At 50.7% G+C, this 17064-nt stretch overlaps 1 protein-coding gene across 1 annotated transcript in view; it reads left to right on the forward strand.

Annotated features, from left to right (window-relative positions):
* Positions 1–17064, forward strand: part of ASTN2 (astrotactin 2) — a 312809-nt gene that overhangs the window by 128046 nt on the left and 167699 nt on the right. The window contains exons 8-10 of the mRNA XM_088177716.1: positions 5120–5204; positions 6005–6079; positions 6511–6648. Of these exons, the coding sequence (XP_088033842.1) occupies positions 5120–5204; positions 6005–6079; positions 6511–6648 (298 nt within the window). The remainder of the gene's footprint in view (positions 1–5119; positions 5205–6004; positions 6080–6510; positions 6649–17064) is intronic.

Below are 17064 nucleotides of genomic sequence, written 5' to 3' on the forward strand. Positions count from 1 at the left end.
TGCAAATGTGTTGAATTTTTTTCCCCCCATCTATAAATCAGGTGTTTCTTCATAAAAATTCTCTCATTGCATCCACAATTGGTAGCCTCCCCCTGCCAATGCAGTAAGCATGAGCTTGAAAGAACCAGATGAAATGTAGTAAAAAAAAAAAAAAAAAAAAAAAAAAAAAGGTTTCCATCATCATCCAAATGGGCCAGTTTGTCACCAGAGTCACAGATGGTAGTGCTATCTGGGTAGGACAGGGGTGTGTTGTGGGCAGGAGGCAGATGAAAGTCGTTTTACACACAGCTATTTTTTTAAAGGCAACCTGTTAAGGGGATTTGGAGGTTGCAGAGCTGAGCATGTAAATCAGGAGATCACCAACCTTGGCGTGTATTTGTGTTTATGAAAGCAGCCATTCCTTCCTATAGTTCAGTTTAATACCACGCAGGTTCTGTGCACATCAAGTAATATTTGTTTGTTCTCGTGCACTTCTGCTGTTTTCGCTGTTGGAGGATCCCGGTGCCTTTATTGACTTAGACTTTTATAGGATGAGGTTCTGTCTCTCTAAGGTATGGAGTTTAATAACTTGGTCAAAACCCATGTAATATCCCATTCCTTTTCCTGTGGAGGCACAGCTTGCCTGGTGCACCAGGCAGGGCAGGAGGCAGTTAACTCCCAAGCTAATTTAGCTCCAGGCTGAAGTGTTATACATAAACAGCAATCAAAACTCGTGCCTGCGAGGGGCCGAGTTAAGGTTATCTGTGCTGTCTTTGCTCTCTCATTTTCTGCCATTAGAGTGTTTAATCCTGCAGCTGCTAATGTTCTTGTAATGGCATTTTCTGTGCTTGTCTAAAGAGCTCAGGGAGGAGGGAAGAGGGATGGGTTTTGCTGTATGGAGCTGCTCCTGAACCCATCCCCCAGACTGGGCCATCCAACCAGTGCTGCAGGGACTTCTCACCCCTCCATGGCCAGCTCTGAGACAGTGCCCAGCCCAGAAGGTGACAGCTGTGGCACACAGGCCACCCTCGGGACCTCTCTGCTTCCTTGCATCAGCTCATGTGTTCCTTGGAGGTGTGGTGTAGGAGCTGAGCAGATGATAATGAGAATTAAATCTGTGCAGAGCTTAAACTCAGGCACAATCCTTGGAGGCTAAGCTTGCACTTAAGTGCTGTGATGGATGAGGGTGAGGAGGGTGACATGCAGCAGGGGTAGAGGAGGGATAATTGTCAAATTCACTCTAGGTTTTCCCTCCGTGCTCTGTGCCAGGTCGGTAGGGCAGGAGCCACTTTCTTTGTCTCGTTCCTTGAGCTCTAAACTGCTTCTAGAAAAGTTGCATTTCTGATCAGAATGAAGCAGAGGCTCAGGTTTGAAAAGTGTCATCCCTGAAGAGCAGGAACAGCAGGCACCAGGGGTTGAAGAGGAACTTTTCAGAGAGCTTCACTGGGAGGCTGGGAACGTGGTGCTGCAGCTTTGAGGCTCAGTGGCACTGAGGATTCTCTGCTGAGACTGTTCCCTGCAGGGGCTCTGTGTTTCCAGAGAGGAGTGGACACAAAACTGTGGCTGAGCTCTGTATCCCTTTGGGAGGGAGAGGCAGCCCTGGAACATGAGCGTGTTTGTGCAATGCTCACACGGCTGGAAAGGTGTGTGTTTATAGCCCCACAGCCTTTGGGATCAGGCTGCCACCCCAGCTGGGGTCTGGACTCGTCCCCAGGATGTACCTGTGCAGCTGGGCACAGCCCTGGCACAGCAGGGCATTCCTCCAGAACAAAGGTGAGTGCCAGAGTTGGAGGTGCTGCCACTGAAGAGGGAATCACAGACACCAGCAGTGCCAAGAGAAGGCTGACAAACAACAGCTTTGCTCCACCACTGCCAAAGCTCCTCCAGCTCCTTAAATAAAAGTGCCAGTGACAGCAGAGAGCAGCTTCCCTGGGAGCACAGGGACTGTGGGAGCCTCCACGTCCTGCTGCTGTGCACTGGGCGGGTGGCTTAGGGGGATTCCTGCACCATTATCACCACGGATCGGCTCTCTCCGTAATGAGGCTCACAGGCTTATCCTGGCATGCTGATGGTTCATCCTGCAGCCCTGCTCTGCTGCTCCCAGGCTCTGTGGGGATGGGCAGGGAGGCTGTGGGTGCAGTGTGAGACCCCATTCCCCATTCCAGCAGAAGCAGCAGCACAGCGTGGAGAATATAATGGAGGACTAATTCAGCAACTTCCAGCTTTTTCTATTAAAAAAGAGAGCTAAAGCCCCCACCTGTTTAATAACACTGAAAATACAATGTTGGACCTCCAGAGCTGAGCTCTGGGACCTGCCCTCATTTATACTGAGCGAGCAGTGATCCTTCCTTTGGCTGCAACAGCTGAAAAATTGCCATGGATTATCCAGCCTGGTTTGTGGCTTCTGAATCCAAAAGCAGAGGAAGGACCTGCATGCCCGTGCCACAGGCAGGGTGTGGGGAGCAGGATCCTTGTCCTGGGGGTTGGTAGATCCTGATTCATTTGTGCTCCCACAGCAGCTGAATGCTGCACACAGGCGTGTGCAGGACCTGTGGAAATTGCATCCAGCTCCAGGTGCAGTTATTTGTCAAACTTGGTTATTTTGGTTGACTTTGGCTTCAAGCTCAGCTTGAATCCTAACTTAGCTGCAGCAGGGTTGAGTGGATAACTGTGTCCATCTCAGATGCAGTTGCTTTGAACAAAGACACTTTAGTTTGGCCTTTATAATGGTTTGATTTATTTTAGCAGCACGTTGAAAAACACACCCTAAAGAGGGGTTAGAGGTATGGGAACCCTGTTCTCCCACTCCAGGCACTTTATCAGGTGTTTCTCATTCCATGGGGGTTAGCCAGGCTCAGCATCCACCCTGCTTAGCATTGTCTCTGGGAAGGATGGGGACAGACTGAAAATAACATAGTTCAGGGGGCCAGAGAAGGAAGGTGGATGTTGTTGGGGAAAGGGAAAAAGCTCCTGAGAACTTGTAAGAGCACAGCAGGTTCTGCTGAATTTTTTTGGAAGCCCCACTAATTGTCAGTTCATGGCTCTTGATAGAGGAACAGATCCTAAACCACCTGACCCAAGGTGATGGAGTCCTCAATCTTCCAGCAGACTGCAGCACTCAGCTGATCCCGTGCTGGGAGCCGTCCTATCCAGTTTCCAAAACTCTGCCAAAAGGGTGTACATCACCCTGGGAAACCCGTGGAAAGCTGAGCCCCACTCTCTCCTGCCCTGGATCTCCTCCCCAGCTGGTGCCACCACTTGGCCTCTCACTTACTGAAATAAACCTCCCAATAAACCTCCCAATAAAGTCTTGAGCACCGGCTGTAGCTGCTGAAACTCGAGGATTGGAGTCAATAAAATCAATATTTCTCCTGGTTGATAGAGTTCCTCCTTCTGATGCCAAACTGATGGAGCAGTAAACAAGGCAGCAGACAAAATAAACCCTCCTGTGCCGTGGGAAGGGGGTTCACCACCCAGCACCCCCAGCATTGACATGGGGGGAGGCTTTTGGGCCATGGGAGGCTGACCTCTGCAGGTGTATTTTCTTTACTTGCTCTAATTTCTGTGGCAGGAGCCAAGTGTGAGCCAGTGCCCCAAGACTCCCAGCTCTGCTTTGCAAGCACTTTGAGATGTCTCTCATTTGCAGAGCATATATTTGTTATGTAATAAGCGCCAGGAATTAATGATCCACAGCACGGCCGGGGAAACTTGCGTACTAAGCACCCAAGGAAAAAATAACTTTTCTTTTTTTAAAATCACTGATGGAGCCATTAGGACCTGTGTTTTCTTGCACTGAGACCGCCCCAGCCCCCAGGCAAGGCAGAGCCTGAGCAGGGCCAAGCGCTGCCATCTCTCTCCCAACTCTTTCCCTTTGGAGCAGCAATGTTCCTGCCGCTCCTGTTATGAATCATGAGGTTAGCAGCTTTTGACAGATCATAAATCAGTGCTTCGAAGTCGCTAGGACAAATCCCAGGACATTTAATCTTTAATATTAGACGCGTTTGAGGCAGTGAATATTTCATGAAGGTGCTGTTGCATTTTAGCACATCATTAGCCGTCTCTTTTTTCCCCCCACTCTTTCCTTTTTTTGCTGCCTCTCCCTTCCCAGGCGTCTCTTCCTCAAAAATCTCAGCGGTTGAATCCCCATCTCACTCCCTCCTGACAATAAAGCTCTTTACTGTAATCCTTGTGAGGCATTTTAAGGACTTACTTAGGATCCCGAGGAGCATGCAGGTAGCTGCCAGTCTGCATTGTCACTGTGAGGGGGGTACCCACCTCCCCAGCATCCTGCCCAGGTCCCCACCTCAGCAGTGTTTACAGCTCAGCTTTGCTGCACGATGGGGAGAGGAGGGAGGCTGGGGGAAAACACTGGCAGCAGCTTGTAGCAGAAACTCCATGTGCAAATCCAATTAATCTTTTGATTTTGCTGTTTCTTGCTCCGGGTTATGTATTTCTACCAAACACTGAATCAATTTGGGCCAAGTGCAGTTGGGTTTTCTGGTGGGGGAGATGTCTTTCCCCGCTGTCAGAAGAGAGGAGCAGGGTGAGGCAGCAGCCAGAGAGCAGAGGGGAGCAGGGCTGAGAGCCCCTTCACTGTGGGATGGGGACACAGCATGGGAACTGTCTGTGCAGGGTGGAAATTGGGGGGGTTCTGCATTTTTCAGTGGGAGTTTGGGCTGCAGGAGACTCTGCACTCTTGTCCTGGTGCCAAATGGCAGAGGTGGGAAGGGGATGTGGGATGGGTTTGTGGTGTTCACTTTGGGGATTGCACAGGGTGGACACTGCTCTGGTCAAGTGAGGTCAAGATCCCTGCTGAGGAGTGAACCCCTGGCTGCAGGAATGCACAGGAACGCTGGTTAAGGACAGACCTGCATCATGAAACCTCATCCCCACCTACTGTGGGTGCTGCATCATGTAATCCCCCCCCAAGAATAACTACGGGTTTCTTACAGCTTTCCACATCTACTTCTCCACACTTCCTGGGGGTTTCTGGAGTCCAAAGTGCTCCAGGGGCACAGGAGGGACCAGAGGGGCTGTGACAAAGCAGAGATGGGCAGCAGGGGAATAGGGCCTGACTCTGCAGTCACTGACATTCCTCTGGGCCAGAGACATCTCATCCTCCTCCCCTGCTCTGTTCCAGGAGAGTGCAGCTGCCATGAAGGGTACGCCCCAGACCCTGTCCATCGACACCTGTGTGTGCGCAGTGACTGGGGACACAGCGAGGGGTGAGTGGGGACACAGCGAGGGGAGAGTGGGGACACAGCGAGGGGTGAGTGGGGACACAGCGAGGGGAGAGTGGGGACACAGCGAGGGGTGAGTGGGGACACAGCGAGGGGTGAGTGGGTACACAGCGAGGAATGAGTGGGGACACAGCGAGGGAGAGTGGGGACACAGCGAGGGGTGAGTGGGTACACAGCGAGGAATGAGTGGGGACACAGGGGAGGGAGAGTGGGGACACAGCGAGGGGTGAGTGGGGACACAGGGGAGGGAGAGTGGGGACACAGGGGAGGGGTGAGTGGGGACACAGCGAGGGAGAGTGGGAACACAGGGGAGGGGAGAGTGGGGACACAGGGGAGGGGTGAGTGGGGACACAGCGAGGGATGAGTGGGGACACAGGGGAGGGAGAGTGGGGACACAGCGAGGGATGAGTGGGGACACAGCGAGGGGTGAGTGGGGACACAGCGAGGGGAGAGTGGGGACACAGCGAGGAATGAGTGGGGACACAGCGAGGGGAGAGTGGGGACACAGCGAGGGAGAGTGGGGACACAGCGAGGAATGAGTGGGGACACAGGGGAGGGAGAGTGGGGACACAGGGAAGGGAGAGTGGGGACACAGCGAGGAATGAGTGGGGACACAGGGGAGGGAGAGTGGGGACACAGGGAAGGGAGAGTGGGTACACGGTGCTGGGGTGGATCTGCCCTGGCTCCTGTGCTGGTGATGACCCCACCTCTTCTCCCCTTGGGTGATCTGTGCACTTGCCCAGCCCAGTGCTGTGCTCAGCTGCTTTTGCCCTCTCTCCTCCCAGGCCCTGGCCCTACACGACACTGGAGCGAGGATATGACTTGGTCACAGGAGAGCAGGCACCAGAGAAGATACTCAGGTGAGGCACAGGAGGGTGCAGCTGGGGCATTTGGGAAGGCAAAGCCACAAGAACATCCCAGTGGATGCAACCTCTTGGTCAATCCCAGCTCATTCTTGTGCTGGTGAGGGGACAAGTGTCATTTGTCTGTGACAGACCTGAAAGATTTGTCCATACTTGTCAAGAAGTGAAGGGTTCTCGTCTTGTCACTTCAGCAAACGTGAGGACAGCATGCACAGAAACGCCTCCTGGAATAATAAGAAGAGTTTTCCCATTCCCATATTCTCCTGTCACATCTCAAGTCATTCCTGTCCCATTTGGCTTTCAGGACAAGACCAAATCACTGACATATCTCATGGTGCCACCACTGCTCTGACTTTCGAGTGGGCAGTGGAGAGACACCATTCCCTGTGGACACTCTGTTCCTGTGTGACATGTTTTCCTTTTCCCAGGTCCACCTACAGTTTGGGTCAAGGGCTCTGGCTGCCAGTCAGTAAGAGCTTCGTGGTGCCCCCCGTGGAGCTTTCCATCAATCCCCTTGCCAGCTGCAAGACAGATGTTCTGGTGACAGAAGATCCAGCAGATGTCAGGTAGGAAGCAGATTTCTCGTTTTCTTCATGCTTGAGTGCCTACACTGCTCTAAATTGTTATTGAGGATGCAGTAATTTCTGTGATGATAGGTTTGATTAATTTCCTTCCAATAAGAAATCTGATGTGATTGCTCTCCAGGCTCTTTGGGCTGATGGGTCTAGGCCAGGCTTGAGTATGTAACTCTGAAATCTGTCAGTGCAGGCAGGTGAATTGGTAGGAACCTGTGGCAAGGCAATTTGAGAGTGGCTTAAATGTAATGTTATATTGCAGTGCTTAAATGGATGCATTTACTGGATGGAGGGGCTGTCATCTTTCTGAAACTCATACCTATATTACACCCACCTGGCCACTGATATCTGCTGGGATACTCATGAAGGCCATGTTGCTCATCCAATAATTACACAATTAGAGGATTTTTATTTCCTTCTTGGAGTTCAGTGAATGCATAGACATTTCTCTGATCCCCTTGGTGGTGGTTATCCTCTTTGGTCTGGTTTACAAGGGTTTAACTGTGCATTATAAGGGTCTAATTCCCAAGGTATTTAGTGTGTATTCCCCTCTCTCCCATTAAATTAAGATTGAGAATGTGTCTGTTTGGTGCCAGGGAGACGATTCCATGTTCCCTCCCTTCTTTCTTGCTGCTTTCTCCTGTTGACTCCAGAAACAATATCCTGACTTGAAAATCCTTGGCTGTGTTATGAATCATCTCCCTGGGCACTGGCAGGATCCTTGTGTCCCCCAGCCCTTTCTGTCTTGTCTTTTTCCCAAGTGATGAGGAATGGATTTCCATTCTTCTGTCCCATCATCTTGGCAGGGCTGTAGTTAAAGCAAGTGCCTACAAAAGCTATGGCAGAGCCAGGACTGGCATCCAAGATGTCCTCACTTCCAAGTGTGTGTGTTTTTGTTGCTAATTAGTGCTTGCTCCCTTTCCTGTGAAAAGAGACCGGGGGTACATATCTATCACACTTTGGCTCTTTTAGAACCGTTGTTTTTCTTGTCTCCAACAACTTCTGCTTTTCATTTGAGAAAGGGAAGGGCTGCCTTGGTTTATGCTAACATTTTCCAAGCCAAAGTGCCAAGAGAACATTATTTATTTCTTTCCCCCTCACATCTTCATTAAAAGTGCCTCAGTGAAGGTACAGGCTCAGAAGCTTGTTTTCTGCTCCAGTGCAGTAATTGTCTCTGGGCACTGCTCCTTGTGGAAAAGTCTCTGTCGGGATGGATGAATGCCAGGCAGGAGGAGGGGAGCTCTTGGCACAAGGCTGTTGCCTGCTCCCCTCATAAATGGAACCTGAACTGAGAATTCCAGGTATAAATATTGGAGTGGCTCAGGTAGAATAAGGGAGGTGTGAGTTCACGGTGCTCGTATCTTACACACAGGAGTTGCTGAATTATTTAAACTTTAATAAACGCAATAATAAATATTTGATGTTGAATTATGGAAGGTTTCACAGATACAGTGAGAAGTGCAAAGCAATCTATTATTTCTACATTAGAACTGAAACACTTCTCAAACGAGGACCTGCAAGCTCAGGATCCTCAGCACCCCAGAGTGGGTGGAACCCTCTTCTGAGGTTCGTGGGTGCTTTCATGCAATGAGAAAGGCACTTTCAGAACTGCTTTTCTTGCAGCCTCTTTGCTTTATCTCTGGACTGACATAAGGAGCTTCTCAGGGGAGCAGTTTTGGTGGTTCAGATGTTCAGGTGGTGATCCAGCCCACCAGACCAACATCAGAGGTGTGCACATGCTGTCCATGGTGTTGGTGTTCAAACACAGCCATCCCTCCCCCTGCCTTTGCGACTGTGGCAGCACTGCTGTCCCTCCATGCTGGGAGCTCCTGCAGGTGAGTCACAGAATCATTTGGGTTGGAAAAGACCTCAAGGATTGAATCCAACCTGTGACCAATCCCCACCTTGTCACCCAGACCAGTGCACTGAGTGCCAAGTTCAGGTACTTTTTGAGTATTTCCAGGAATGGGAATTCCACTGCCTCCCTGGACAGCCCCTTCCAATGCATGACAGTGCTTTTCTAGTGAAGAAATTCTTCCTGAACCTGCAGTGCTCAGGCTTTAATACAGTCCCGTGTCCATGCCACAGGGCAGACCTGGGCTGTGTTACACCAGTGACAGCACAGCTGTGCCTCAGCACCCAGCGTGCCCTGTTTGCTGTCCTGTGACACTGGGATGGTGGCTGATGCTGTGTTTCTTCTGTGCCTGTAATAACGAGCGTGCTGCATTCCTGCAGACCTTTCATTAGTCTGACACCTTTGGCTCTGGGGTCGCTTGTCTTGAAGAGTTTAATGGAGGGAAATGGCAGAAAGCCTGCCTTGGAGAAAACAAGTGATGAAGTCTTTTACAACTCAGAGGGTTAAAGGTTCAAATGTGGTCTTGTGTTTTTATGAAGATGCTTAAGATGCAGAGGGACAGGTGGAGCTTGGCCTTTCAGCAGCTCTCTGGGGAAATGCTGACTCCAGTGCTGCTCTCTGTGTGTGTCACAAGCTGTACTTGAGTGGATGGGGATGAAGGGCCCAAACCTTCCCCTGATGCATCCAAGTCATTAGAGAAGCTTCCAGCAAACAGGGGCCAGTAGGCTTCATGCAAACATCCCCCTTAGGGTGCTCCAGGGCCTTCAGGGGACAGGACACAGGGGTGTGCTGGGGGTTTTAGGGCTGTGCGTCATAAATTAGGAATGAGAGTGCTTAGAGTTAATGAAACTTGCATATATAATTTATCTGTGACCATATTGAGCATCCCTTCCTCGAGCCCGGAGTCTGATCCTCTGCACAATGATGACATCAGTCACAGCCTGGGGCTGTGACAGCCCCGCTCACGGTGACGTCTTTGTTCAGATGAGCTTGGCCAGTGTGCAGGGCTCTCCACACAGCCCGGGGTCCCAGGCTGGCCAGACTCTCCTTGCAGCACATCCCCTGCCAGGACAAGAAATGCATCCCAGTCCCACCTTGTCTTGATTGTTTTCAAGACCCCTCTTTGTTTCCCTTCCTATCTCTCTCTCTTACCTGTATTTCTCCCGTAACCTGGTGTTAAACTCAGTAGTCGATAAAATTTTGTTAAACAAATTACTGATAGGTGTTCAGTCCTTCTGCTGCCCTTCCCCGCACACCTTGCCATCTCCATTTGAGCCTGTGGAAGGTACAGCTTGTCCTGTGGGTCAGGAATTGCTCTGATTGTGGCAGTGTATGGGAAGGACCCACATCCACAACCCCCAGGTCCTACTGCCCCAGCACTGAGCATCCCTGCAGAGATAATAAAAACATCCCTGCAAGGGATAATAAAAGTATCCCTGTAGGGGATAATAAAAGCATCTCTGCACGGGATAATAAAAGCATCCCTTGGGGCACACACAGCTGTGGGGGACCAAGAGGAGAGCTAGCCCTGGGGGCAGAGCACGGCACTGGCAGACGCCCAGTGGTCACGGTTCACTGTGCCACCCGCTCTGCAGAAAAGTTGATAATTTCTGTTGAGCAGCTATAAATCAGAGGCACGAGCCTCAGCTGCTGCCTGACATGACATATAGCTCTATCGTTATGGCAACCATGGAAACAAATAAAAGCCTTGCCTTCACTTGACAAGCCTTTGAGATGTCCTGATGGAGAGACAAGTGTTCAGCAGTAGAATGAATTCTCTTGAACTCGCTGTCGATTCATCTTCGTTTTGCTCCCAAGTGTGCCCCTTTGCTCTCTGAATTCTTTGCCAAAGTACAATCAACTGGATTTTTTATTTCTGCTTTTTCTTTATTTGTTTGTTATTTTTATTTTCAATTCTCTCAGAGGCAGAACGCTCTGCTCCCCCTCTCTGTGCCTTCCTGAGTCCTGTCTTCTGTAAAGGATGGGAGCAAGGCTTTTTCTCCCTGCTCATGGCATTCACTAGTTCTGTCATGCTGTGCTCTTGCAGCCTCACTGTTTCCCCAGCCTTACAGAGGTTTTGAGTGATATTTTAAAGGGGTTTTGCAGTGATTTGGGCACTTGTGGTTTTGCAAGTCAGTGGTGATCACTGTGGTGTGAGGCTCCCTGGGAGTGGAGGAGGCTGAAAAATGAAGTGGACGAGAAAGGCAAAGGGAATCTGGGCCAGGAGAGTGTGGAAACAGCTTTGCTGTCCCTGCTGCTGCAGCAGCAAAACTCACTTTTCTGTGCCTTAACCTCCTTCCTGATCTGCAGGAGCACAGATGAACGTGTGCAGCTGCAGGTGAGCATCCCTCAAGGTCAGGTCCATCCAGGGATGGGATATGGCATCCAGGCAGAGGGCACCCTGCCAGCTCCTCTTGCCATTTGTGCAGGGGATACCATGGGAACTTGATTTTTTTTCCTTCTTTTCTGTCTTCTGCCCCCCTGGAGCAGAGCAGGCTGTGATTTCTGGGTGCTCAGTGCCATGGGGACCCTCAGCCAGGAGGCTGGGGGAGAGGAGAAGCTCCTTTTTTAGGCTGCTCCTGAGCAGGGGCCCGTGGCTCTCCTGCAGAGCCTCCTGCTCCACTGGGGCCAATAGAAAGGTGTGAGTGGCTGCAGTCGATGGCCATGATGAATGGACAGCTTTGCATGATGGAGCAAATTGATCATTGCATCAGCAGGCACAACTTACTCATTTCTGCAGAGAGGGCAATTCATTACTGTGCACATCACAGAGACACCTCATCCCCACAGATAACATCCCTGTGCTCTGGCCTGGGCTTCTTATTCACCCCAAGAGCTGTTGTTTCTCAGAAATTGGTACAGAAACATCTTTTGGTGCTTAACACTGGGACAGAGGCAGCCTTTGGCCTCATCCTCTGGAGAGCAGGGACAGAGAGGCAGCCACCAGCCCCTGCCCTGCAGCTGTCAACTGAGATTCGTCCTGGCTGCTTACCAGGATTTCTCCTCCTCCCTGCCTCCCACTGTGATTTATGAGAGCAGGTTAGAAGAGTCAGGTACATCTCACTTCGCCATGGGGTGACTAAATGTAATATTGCAGCAGCCTGAAGGCTGTGAGCAGCAAAATAAGAGAATTAGGGGAGCAGCGTGATGGGGAAAGAGGGGAAACCTCTCCCCAAAAAACTGGAGCTGAAATCACCCAGGAAGGATCTAGGGTAGGTCAGAATTGAAACGTGGATCACCCAGCACCTCTGGGACAGTGCAGGGATTTTACTGCCCTCAACCTGTCTCTTCCTGGTCCATCAGCATCCATGGCATCCTTCATGCCCAGAATCCAGGGCATATTTCAGCTTTGCCTCATCCCAGGCTTTTAGTAACTACTCCTGCAATAATGCTGAGCTTCACTCTCTGTGCTCTGCTGTGTGAACTCACTGCATTTCTGAGGTCTTAATGCTGCGCCGTAAAACTGCACAGAAAATGATCAAACCTCTTAGGGACAGGGGATGTAAATTTGGGCCTGGCTCAAAGGCAAATCTATAGCAGGGAGCACCAGCTACAAGTTTGGCAGCTGAGTGATTGCAGTTCCTCTTGTCCATGGTGCTGCACAGCCCAGGAGGGGAAAAAAACCCCAGCGAGTGAACAGATTTTGTTTATATGTTTATTGAGACAATTAAAAATACCCCACACTTGCCAAATCTGCAAACGCTGTCTCACACCCAGAATGATTCCTTTTGATGTCTCTGGGATCTCCCATCACAGAGTAGGGTTTGGCAGAGGATGCTGTAGCTTCCCCATGTTCTCCATACGGATGTGCTGCTGTAGCTGTGTGTCCATCCACCCCTCCATGGGATGTGTGTGGGGCAGGATGCAGCCAGGGCTGACACAAGCAGTGGTGCTGAGGGTTTGCAGGGGGAGGCCGGGCTCTAACACACTGGGAATGCTTAGCAGAAAGGGTGATGCAAGGTAGCAAAATCAGACCTTGGGTTCCTCTGTTGAAAGGGATTTTTTCCTCCCTGTTTGATGTTGTTATTTGTTTTTATGTCGTTGCCTTTGCTTTCTGTTAACCAGCGGCTGGAGTGTGCTTTGTAGCTGCCTGTTCAAAGCACAGCCCCTTGGCCTCTCTGTTTATACAGCCTCTCTGTACTATTTTTCCTGAATTACAATTTTTACCCCTATTTGAGTTTTATTACCTTTGCTTTCGTGTGCATCTCCTGCCTGAGAAAGAGACTAGAAGGTTTCAGGAGGAAGGACCAGGCAGCTCATAGCCCAGATAGGGTGATGGGATGATGCCTGAGTGGGGCAGTAACACTATTCAGTGGAAAAAAAAAAATAGCACTATCAAAAAAGCAGTTCTGATGAGATAAAACTTGCCTGATGTGGACAGGATCTACTCTTCTTTTCCTGTTTTTATTTCCTGTAACTATTGTTGGATCGCTTCAGCCAAAGGACAAAACTAATAAAATTCAGTGGAGCCAAAATGTTCCTGGAAGTGTGCCAGGAACCTGTGACAGGCTCCAGAGTCAGGGAGGAAAAGGAATGGAGATGGACACAAAGAGGGCAGCTTTGTCCTTTTGCTTTTAGGACACTGCAAGAAGATAGTGTCCCTTGCAGGTTTGGAAAGGGCTCTTGGAAAGGGAATCTCACTGGGGGCTCAGGGAGAGTCCCAGACTCCCTTTTTCCTGGCAAAGCCAGGATACACTGCACCATGGAAGACAGACCTCTAGGTTGATTTCTATGGGGATTTATTGATTGCTAAAGGCAAAAAGGGGATGCACATGGAGCTGCAGAGGAGCACGGCTTCACTGTGGAGGGATGAGGGACGGCAGCTCAGGCCAAGGGGCAAAGCTCCCGTTTGATTTTCACCCCAGGGCAGCCAGGGCTGGGCACAGCCACTGAGCCAGGACAGCTGTGCTCCATGAAGACAAGTGAAGTTAATTAGCTTCAGCTCCTGCTCCTCAGCAGCAGAGCCAGGGTGATGTTTCCACTCCTCAGTGCAGTGCCCCGCTGCTCTGGCTGCTGCCCTCCAGGGATTTTTCTCCACTCCAGGATGTCACCCTGCCTCTTGGGGTGATTTATTAGGAAATAATGCCCTTTGTGCCTTTAGTGCAGCACTTTCCAGGCAGCTCAGAGTAACTTTGCTCATGCAGTGCTGCTCCTTCTCATTCCACAGTTTCCAGATGCAGGAGAAATGCTCTGCAGACCCTTCCTGGCCCTATCACCTCCAGGCAAAGGAGCAAAATCAGCTCAAAATGAGTTCATGAGCACCAAAAAGTTCAGTGCATGGTTTACAGGCAATGCCAGCGTTGCCAGCAGGAATGGTGTGTCCTGTGTGGCCTTGCCCACTGGCTCACAAAACCTTTTCATGCTTTGTCAAGGCTGGATCAGACTGAAAATCCACTGCCTTTTGCCTCCACTCTGCACAGATTTTGGATCATTCTCCTTTTGGTCTGTGTATTTGGTCTCCTTTTCTGATTTAGATGTTTTGAGTTCTTGTCAGGGCTTTGTCTAGTCTCCCCAAAGGGGGTTGCTGACTACAGAACCAAAAGCAAAAATCTTCCTTGACTTTTTCCTGCTGCACATGTTTCAGTCCTGGCAATCTGGGTGGTGGTGATGCTTTCCTGGGCACTTTGCTTGGAAACTTAACTATGTTAAGCAAAATATTGTTTTCAGGGACTAAATCAAAGAGCAGTGCAAAGCTGGAGAGGTTTTGAAGGAGGGCTGGGGAGTGAGGGGGGAGAAAATAACATCAAGAAAATTAGGTGAAGCCTTGCAAAAAAATAATCCCATCTTGGGAATTGCCCTCCTTTCACTGCTTGAAGAATTACTGTGCCATAATCAATTCAGCTCTTGATGTTTCCTGCGGTGTTTTTGATATTATGAGATGCTATTGACTGCAACCAAGTGCCTTTTATCAAAAGTTAGATGGGTGCAGTTGGGGACCCACTGCTGCAGGCTGTGCCACACTCAGGGCTGGACTCCAGCAGTGGGGATCTGAGTGCAGGCCGGGATGGCAGTGCAGGGAAGGAGGGATGGGGATGGACCACAGTCTGTGTATAACCTATCCAGTGCCTGTTTCACCTCCAGCAGAGGGAACAGAAGTGGCTCATATGGAGCAGACTGGAGAGATCTGCAGTGGATGAAGAGGCCCCAGTTGCACTGGGACACGTTCAGGAGTGCTGGCTCAGCAGCTGGATGAGTTTTGGGGGAGAGCCTACTCCTGTTTCCTGCAGACAGGAGGTGTGGGCAGTGCACAGCAGAGTTCATCCCAGATGCTGCAGGACTGGGTAGCTCCATGCAAAATGATGTTTCACTTCATTATAAGGCAGAGCTGTCCTCTGCCTGTCCCAGCCTGGGGAGTGTCCCCTGCTGCTGCTCTCCCTCCTGGCTGGTGGCTGTGCCCCTGTCACTGTCCCACACCCATCCCAGCCCTGCCACAGGGCTCTCTCCCAGCAGCAGCTCGTGGGGAGCCCTGCAGAACCCAGCAGCACACAATTAAACCCCAGCTAATACTTCCCTGCTTCTGCCAAGGGCTTAAAGTGACACAAATGAAGCAGCTGAGCATTAAGACAGGATGCTGTGTAAATATGCATTGAGCTTTCACAGGGAGAAGTCTCTTCATTCTCTCCAGTCCACATCTCTTTTTTTTTTTTTTTTTTTAATCAGCATGTATCAAGCACAGACAGGCCAGAGCTGGAGGTGTTAGTTATGACTTTGGGTGCCCTGGGTTTGTCCTGTGGGTTCTCTGGGGCCATAGTTGTGGAGTTTTAAAAGAGTTATGGTAAAGTTGTGATTGGATAAATAAATGGCTCATCAACTGATGGAATCATAGAAGCACAGAATGGTTTGGGTTGGAAGGAATCTCAAAGATCATTTTGTCCAAGCCCCTGCCCACGGTGGCTCACACTCCCCATTCCTGCTGGTGTGGCTCCAGTTACCATCCTGCCCCTCCCTGAGGAAGGGAGAGCTTTGGGGCAGGGATGGCCCTCAGCTTCCCTGGGCCAAGGATTCACACTGGGTGTGCTGGGAGCCCTGGCTGCTTCTCCTCCTTACAGGAATTTCTCAAGGACTTCACTCCTACTTGGTGTGACCACAGGCAAATCCAAGCCAACTCCTCCCACTCTCCTTCCTGGGTGCTGGGAGCTGGGTCCAAGGGGAAGGAGCACTCCTGGGTTGGTGTTATTTGCCTCACTACCAGACCAGGGGGGTGGGTAAAAGCCATAATTTTTACCTGAACTCAGCTGATAAGTGATTCTGATAGAGGAATAGCATTGGCAATGCTACTATTGACCTGAAGGGCTTCTCATGGCATCTCAGTGTGAGCTCAGGGAGGGTTACAGGATCCCTTTTTCCTGGTAAAATTGGGATATGCTGCATCACAGGCAATTCATTATAAATGGAAGCCTCCTCTTTTTACAGAATCATAGAGTACCAGGTTGGAAATGGACCCCGAGGAATTATTGAAGCCTGTTTTATAGAAAAAGAAAAGAAAAGGAGCTTTTAGTATGGAAAACTTCACAGCAGTAAAAATATCACCTGATTTGCTTAAAAAGCACAAGTGGGCAGCAGATGGACATGGAAGCAGCAGGGGTGGCTGGGTGGGGGAACACCACCTGTAACTGGGGAACAGCCATGCAAATCTGCTGCTTTCCAGGGTGGAAAAGAAACCACAGAGAATCCTGCCTGGGAATGGGAGGGATGGGAGGCTGTTCCTGTGGAGGCTGGACATTGTCCTCCATCTGTCCCTGTCTCTTGGTGTCATTCCAGCTGTGCAGCTGTGGGTGGCAGGGCATGCAGAGAGTTGGGAGCCTTCCCACAGATACTGCAACCACCCCTGCTGCACACACACACACCAAGTCAGGCAGAGTATTCCCAGAACAGCCCCAAATGGTCTCATTTTTGGGGAAGGTGTGGGTTTGGTTGTGCAAAGCCCAACTGGAGTAGCTGGAGTGAGGTCCCTGAGCTCTGGCCTCTCGGCAGCAGCATGACCTGTGTCAGCATGTCACCTGCTATAATGGACTCTGAGTTTTGCAAGGCTCATCCAGCCTGTCCTGGCTTTCCCAGCGGGAGCAGGGATGGGAGAGGTTTGGGCTGGGAAGGCTGGAGCAGTTCAGAGGGAGCTGAGCTGGTTTGCAGGGCCAGCACAGTGTCTGCATTCAGCATCAGTCCTGCAGGTCTCTGGGTCGAGCACTCACACAGGCACTTCCCCAGAGCAAAGCTACAGAAATAAACCCAACTGCAAGTTCTGGGTGACCTATTTAGGAAATCCAGGACTCTGCTTGGACTTGATGCTGCACAGGCCTGGCAAAGCCAGCCCCACACTTGTCAGGTGGATGAGCTCGGGGGTGATGTGGCCACTGAAGGCAGAGGAAGCCACACCTGAGGGTGGGCTCTGCCAGGGTCTGTGCTGCTCATCCTTGCCTTGGATGCAGCAGCAGGACACATGTGACATCTTCCAGTGGCACATATGTGCCAAGGAACTTGGGGAATTGCAGATCCCTGCCCACCCAGGGGGATGGAATTAGTGGGACAGCCAGAACTTCGGTCACAGACACGCA

This window comes from Sturnus vulgaris, chromosome 22, assembly GCF_052056855.1.
Source record: "Sturnus vulgaris isolate bStuVul1 chromosome 22, bStuVul1.hap1, whole genome shotgun sequence".
In the NCBI taxonomy this organism is placed as follows: domain Eukaryota; kingdom Metazoa; phylum Chordata; class Aves; order Passeriformes; family Sturnidae; genus Sturnus; species Sturnus vulgaris.